The sequence below is a fragment of the Malania oleifera genome, chromosome 9, assembly GCF_029873635.1.
Source record: "Malania oleifera isolate guangnan ecotype guangnan chromosome 9, ASM2987363v1, whole genome shotgun sequence".
Taxonomy (NCBI): Eukaryota; Viridiplantae; Streptophyta; class Magnoliopsida; order Santalales; family Ximeniaceae; genus Malania; species Malania oleifera.
In genome coordinates, this window is record NC_080425.1 from 29222657 (window position 1) to 29230188 (window position 7532).

Genomic DNA, 7532 nt, shown 5'->3' on the forward strand with positions numbered 1-7532 from the left:
ATTACGTGTACAGAGTTATTGATGATTTGAAGGTAAATATAAGTTTATATGAACATGACTATTATTGTGCCTAAGTATATGTGTATATATATATAATTAAAAATTAAAATTACAGTTTTTAAAGTTAAAAGTTTAATTTAACAGTTAAAATATATGATTATAAAATTTTGCTGTTGTAGTTGGTGGTAAAAGCTTTTATGCAGAAATTTTTAAATTTACATTTATTTTAAAAGCATTTTTAAAGTTATAGTATTAAATATTATTTTACGAAATTATGAAAGCTCATTTTGGCCACACACTAATAATAATCTTATTTACTTATTGAGCGTCGTCTCACCCCAATCATTATTGTACATTTCAGATCATTTTGAAGAGAGTACCAGAAATCTGGCGTAGCAAGTGCATGAGCTGGAATAAAAAGAGCATAGTAGAATAAAAAAAAAATTAGCATAATACAATTTAGAATATGTTTGTGTATTTTAGAATTTTAGAAATTTGTATTTTAATAGTTGAGACATATATTTGTAATAAAGCTAATTAGTACTCTGATAATAAATATAATTTAGATTTATTTGCATCCGTTGAAAAATTTATATGCAAGAACCCACTCAGGTTCGGGTCCTTACATGATGTATTTCACGTATCTATGTTGAGGAGGTACATGTTGAATCCGTCGCATGTGATTAGTTATGAATCTTTAGAGATTGAGGATGTTTTGGCGTATGAGGAGATACTCGTTCAGATTCTAGACTGTAAAGTTTAGAAGCTGCATACCAAGGAGATACCGTTAGTGAAGGTATTGTGGCGGAATCACATGGTTGAGGAAGCTTCTTGGAAGTTAGAGACGGAAATACGTCGGAAACATCCACAGTTGTTCTGAGTAGTAGTTTTAGTAGCAGGATTGGTATGTGTATGTATGTATGTAACATTCTGCTATTGTAGTAATGTTGTGTGGTTGGTCTATGGGAGAGTTTTGTATTATTGTAAACTCCCAAGATAGTATGTATGTAACCACAACATTCCTCCACCATAAGTGAGGGTATGTATATATTTGGGACGAGGCTGCTATGTGAGTGGCCGGCAGCTCTTTCTAGGATCGAGTATGCGTTTGGATATGTAATTGAGTTAGTAGATGAGAGATTATAAATTTCGAGGACGAAATTTTTGTAGGGAGAGGAGGTTTTAAGAACCCGACCCGAGATAAGTGTATTAAATAAATGAGAAAAAAAGAAGGAAAGTTTAAAAGGCAAAAATCTGCAGGGCTCATCGACGAGGCTTCTTTGCTTGTTGACGAAGCCTTTTGTTTAGCTCGGTGACAAGATTCAGTAGCTCATCGATGAGGAGATGCCGAGAGATTTTGGGAAATCCTGAAATCTCAGGCTCGTCGATGAGGCCACCTTGGTGTCGACGAACTTACTTCTACAGCTTGTCGACGAGGATGCCATCTCGTCAACGAGTCTGACCAGGTCAACTTGTTTATAAATATCTTTTTCCATTTTCTTAATGGTTAAGAAATCAAAAACCTCTCTCTCTCTCTCTCTTTAGAACTCGAATCTTCTCTCTCTCTCTCTCTAGGATTTTAGGCCGTCAGTTGTCGGAATCAACGATCCAATGTTACCACGTGGATCAGGAGGGAAATCTTTATGTTTGTAGCGGATCTTAAATATCTTTTTCCACTTGCTTAATGGTTAAGAAATCAAAAACCTCTCTCTCTCTCTCTCTCTCTAGAACTCGAATCTTCTCTCTCTCTCTCTCTCTCTAGGATTTTAGGCCGTCAGTTGTCAGAATCAACGATCCAACGTTACCACGTGGATCAAGAGGGAAATCTTTATGTTTGTAGCGGATCAGAAATTCGTTTCGAGGATTTTCGGGTTTTGACCCAAAACCGAGGTAAAGGTCCGATTTCGTTTTTGTTTCGATATATATATGTAGTAGTGAGAATTACAGTGAAGTATAGTTCTTGGATGTTTAGGTTTTGGAAACTCAGTTAATAGTTTTGGAGCCATAGGTTTGTGGTATTTCGAGAAAAGGTAAGGGGATTCTATTTATATTAGTTATTTTTTTAAATCAGGATCGGTAAACCTGTAGTTTACGATCGTATGTATGTTTTGGCTACTTGTTTGGGAAAATCTATTGAGTGAAAATGTGGGATTTTCAGGTTATAGTTCTGGAAAATTTGGGGCTTTTGGGTATCATCTCTATTTCTGTTGGAAAATCGTACGTTGTATAAAACTATAGCGTTGAGATGACCGGAATTGTATTTGTATTAAATTGTATTTCTCGAATTGAAAACGATATGATTTGTGTATGCTTAAATAAGTGTGGAATTAACTATTGTATGTAAAATATTCTAGGTTTTGTAAAACAATTAAGGGTGGCTAATTACCGTACACTAATGAGTTGTGAGTTCAAAAATTGTTCTAGGTTTTGTAAAGCAGCTAGGGGTGGCTAATTAGCATACACTGCTGCCATGTCTCAGTTAATTACCATGGGTGAGAGTGTCCGGTTCTATATCTGAGGGTGTGAAATATTGTTTGTTTGTTTCGGTTGGTCATCGATGGGTATGAGTGGATACCGTACTTGCAACGATATCAGCTGTGAGACTTCGGTTATTGCAGGGTATCGTGTGCTTGAGTATGACGACACCGACCGTATATTTGGTATTATATGTATTAGAACTAGATTGTGAAAATACAGGAACTGTATTGTAACACCCTCAAAATTCATACCATTTTTTTTTATATTTATAAATATATATCTATGTATTCACATCCATACCTAAGCAGCGGGAACACATATCATACAACCATTCACATATATACTATACAATACTAGAATCCAGTATATACAGACTATAACCATACAAAAATACCCCTCCAGCATCATCTACTCAAAAATATACACAACTCTGTAAAAAACTCACCCTATAACCAGGGTAATCAAACTACTCTCTATCCGCGAGCTTGATCTGCTCGCCTAACTGGCTCACCTGAAAAATGTTAAAATAATAGGGTGAGTTAATGCTTAGTAAGTGGAAATATGCTATTACTAGTGTGTGGCAACTAAGTTAAAGATACTTTTAAAATAATAACTGAACTGTAATACAACAAATAATCTGTAAAGCATATCTTTCTTTCTCAATTTAAAATATACTATATCATCTGTATTTTTTACTTTTCATATTAATAATATCATACTATACTTATCATATACTATAAAACTGTATACATATACATTACTGTACTTATTCCTTGAGACTCTGTACGTCATGATTTGACCCTTCATGACAGGGTTGTGCGGCCCGTAGGCAGGACTTCATCTGGTCAGCCCTCCAGATAAGTCAATATACTCTACTCTACCCCAGCCAGGCCAAATTGCATCCTCTCTTAGGCTCGAGACTAGTTACTACCTTGTCAAACCGGCCCCCTCAATCCAGTGAACTGGGGAGCTGCAACCTCTCCGAGCATGGCTGACGGTAGTCACATACTATCTAAGATATGTGGTTGCACTCTATCTGTAAATAGCAACGGTACCGTGCTCTGTAATCTATATCTGTACTGTATCTGTTTGAAATTTTTCCACAGGGATCTGATACTATATACATATATACATATATACTCTTTTACTGTTTTCGCCATGTTTCCAAAATTACCATAATGCTATCTTTCTATACTGTAAATACTATAAACTCTGTATATTGTATCTGTAGCATCTTGATGCTACCTCTATATATATATATATATATATATATATATATATATATATATATATATATATATATATATATCTATCTGTATCACTGTCTATATTCTCTGTTTGTATACTCTGTATGTTATGGTAATAAGAAACATGGTATACTAAACTCTGTATATTTTGGTTTGTATAAGACTATGATATAAATACTGATATGAATAACACTATATACATGTATATGTATATATGTATGTATGTATATCTCTGTTTCATGAAACTATTCGTATAAAAGCTGTGTATGCATGTACATTTCTATGTATAATTTCTGTGAATATATATCTATATCTGCATATTCTGTATAACTCCATACATTGGGAAAAACTATATAAACTGTATATACCGTCAATATCTGTGTATTCAGTATAGTATGATACATTATAAAAGCTATATACATTTCTTCATCACATGAAAATTTACTCAGGCCACACAAACATTTAAACTCATATTCTGTAAAAATTGTATAATAAGCTGGTATGAATATATATCTATTAAATCTCTATTAACTTTATTAAAATTCCTAACATAGCATATTTCCTTTACCTTAACTTTGAAAAACCCCTATAAGATTCTGACTTTATACCCGCAGGATTCCTAACTCAATATCCTGAAAACACAATCTCCCAGAACAAAACATCAGTATTTTCTTACCTACAACATTTCTTATAACTAGGAAAAAGGTAAATACTGAATAAAATGACTTACTCTGAGATTGGGACGAAATCCAACCCAACTTTTCCAGCGATTTTTTTCTGCAGACTTGCAGAGAATCTTGCCAGAAGCGTCGTGGTAGCCTTAGATCTTCGATCCGGCGAGAAATAGGCCCAGAAACGAAGAGAGAAGTGAGAGAGATGAGAGAGAGAGGGGCGCGTATAAGTGATAAAAATATGAGTTTTCCACTTTTATACTGCGGCCTTCGTTGACGAGACACGTCATCTCGCTGACGAATCTTTCAATAAATTCGTCGACGAATCCCTGTATTCGTCGACAAAATTCAAACTGCCCCATAACCCCTCTCGGTATTTTCTCGTCAACGAGACCCTGTATTCGTCGACGAAGCCCTGTATTCATTGACGAGTTTCCTTATGTACTCGTCAACGAAGCCTACTGCCTCCTTCTGTTTTTGTTTCCATTTCTCTCTCTTTTAATATTTAAATATCATTATTTTCCAGGTTGTTACATGTATTGTGTTATGTTTTATGTCAAAATAATACTTGTATGACACACACTGATATAACTTGCTTTATTCCTTACTGAGAGGTGTCTCATCCTGAATATACAAATTTTTTTCAGGTCCTTCGAGTAGCCGAAACTAGCATCCTAGTATTCGGGAGCGTGGTTGTCGATTAGCTGCGTTTAGTACCTGCGTAAGTATGGGTTTTGTAATCGGGTTGTCATTGTTGGGTTTTGTAGACACCCGGAGTACGTACTGTATTTTGGGAACGTAGATTCTGTTTGTGTATAGACTCCGGTATCGTATGATGCATGTAAAGAACATTTCCATTACGTATTTGATGAGTATGGTTATGTATGTGAATGTGTATAGGGTGTATGTGTATCCCACGGGATCGGACCCTCATTTAGTGTAGTATTATGTATGTTTTAATTGATACAGAGACATGTTAGGTTACTATATTCACACTTGAGGCCCATCCGCGAGTTCGGGGCATGACATTAAAAGTGAGACAAATTTTCATCAAGCCATTCATCTCACATTACTCTTGAAGTCATGAACCACTATTTAGCATCAACATGCACTAAATAATGATAGAATTGATAAATTAGACTAAACCCAATTCTTATGTTTATGCATGCCAAAACAATAATATAATTTTAATTTTGATTCCATGGCATGCCAAATGCAATTTGATTGCCATCCATTCTAAGTCCAATTCCGGTCCAAATGCTAACTTATTGTTAAACTTATAAATGATTCAACTAATGAACTCGTTAAATGAATTATAGGGTGCAAGATTGGCTTGTTTAGCTTTCAAACTTAAATTTATATTTGAGTTTTAACTTATTTATCTTGATGAACAAGTTCAAATGAGTCACTACCAAATAACTTCCGAATTATTAGTTCATTTGCAATAGCAGCATGTGATGCTTGCATGAGGATACACATAATCTTACCTCTTTATAGCTTTGTACTTGAATCTCCCGACCTAATCAACAACCATTAATGCGTACAATTTCTTCCTTTATTCAAACTTTACTAATTACTCCTTGTTTGGAAGGCCTAAGTTCGAGCATCCAAGGCCATATTTGAAACCAAAATTATGCATAAGAATAAAAAAATTATTCAGGCTATGAGATCTGCATAAGAAATTACAAACACAAAAAATTTGGCCAATTTGAACTTTGTATATACTAATATTCTCGTGTCGAAAGGGGGAAGAAAAAAAAAAAACTCATCTAAAATAAACGTTAGGAATTGTAATCAGTTTATTAAAAAATAGACATATCCATCACTTTCAGAATTAAAATAAATGCAACAAAATTCATCTAATTCTAATTAGGCATCGGAATTTGGAATAGGAATAACAAACAGTCCACCCCGGCGGTCGCCTCTGCCCTTTCCCGGCTTCATCAGCACTGGCCCTTCTGTTCCCAATTGGGCAACTGCTCGTCCCAACCAGGTCGTGCCCATTTTTCTCCTCCATAACCAGTCGCCGCAGTTCCCAACAAACACAAGACACCTTCGCCTTGTCGGCGTCGGAGAGCGACTTCAATATCTCCGGCTTAAGATGATACGGCAGTGCCATGAAACTCGTCGGAGCCTTCAATCCTCTCTTCTCGCAAAGTATAGTTTTCAGAGGCAATCCAATTTTATCCTTCACAATCCTCCGCAACTCGTATATCTCGTTCTCCGGGTAAGTATTCACGTACTTATCTTCTTCTTCCTTTCTCCTCTTCTGGGAATCATCGGCGGTCCCAGAACTGGCCCAAGTAAAATTGATGGGCGGCACGAATCGGCTGGCGTCCAGGCATAGCCTATACACCTCCTCCGATCCATTCGTCGCCGGAGATCCGTATACGATGACGAATTTCCCGATGACCTGAAACTTCAAAACGACAGTGGGTACGGTGGCGAAGCCGGAGCGGGAATAGAACGTGAACGGCATCGAGGGAAGGGTATAATGTAGGCATGTTTCTGGGAAAACCGAAGCCCATCCATGGGGGAGGCGAAACCGGTTGTAGATCTGCTTATTGCCCTTCACGGGTGCAGAAGAAGAAGAATGCAGCGGAGAAAGAACGAATCCCAACTCTAACATGATGGAATGAATGGCTATGATTAAGACTTTGTTCCAGTCATTGCCTGCGTTGGGTTCATCCACCGCGAAAACCTTTCTCATGAAGTAAGGAAGGGAAAACGTTCTTTCCGGCGGAATAATAAATTCTTCATCGACGTCACCGGCGGCCGCCATTGTTTCAGTAGGAAGCAGCGGGAGTGTTCTAGGAATGATAATATAGAGGAAGGACTGATGGAGGATTTGCTATGTAACAAACTTATCATTGATTTCAAAATTAAATTCAAAAATATTGATACTCATACTAAAAGTAAATCTTTCTGTTTTTCAATTTTTAAATTCAACACTTAAAAATTCATCCTCTCAACATTATCATGTTGATTTTAAATTTTCTTAAATAATGTAACCTAATAATTATTTTTTTTAAAACAAGATACAATAGATAAATCGAATAAAAATAAAATAAATCTCATACATACCCTTAAAGGGTAGGAGTACGCATAATTCAGTTTTAACCGAATTAACTGATCA

The 7532-nt window shown here is 36.0% G+C and overlaps 1 protein-coding gene across 1 annotated transcript; it reads right to left on the reverse strand.

Annotated features, from left to right (window-relative positions):
* Window positions 1-6097: 6097 nt before the first annotated feature.
* On the reverse strand, window positions 6098-7297 carry LOC131164301 (putative F-box protein At1g23770). Its single transcript, XM_058121393.1, has one exon. The coding sequence runs from the start codon at window positions 7176-7178 to the stop codon at window positions 6252-6254; it is 927 nt and encodes a 308-aa protein (XP_057977376.1). The 5' UTR covers window positions 7179-7297; the 3' UTR covers window positions 6098-6251.
* Window positions 7298-7532: the final 235 nt, after the last annotated feature.

Coding starts and splice junctions, on each gene's coding strand:
- LOC131164301 (XM_058121393.1), bottom strand. CDS start 7,178: ATGGCGGCCGCCGGTGACGTCGATGAAGAATTTATTATTCCGCCGGAA.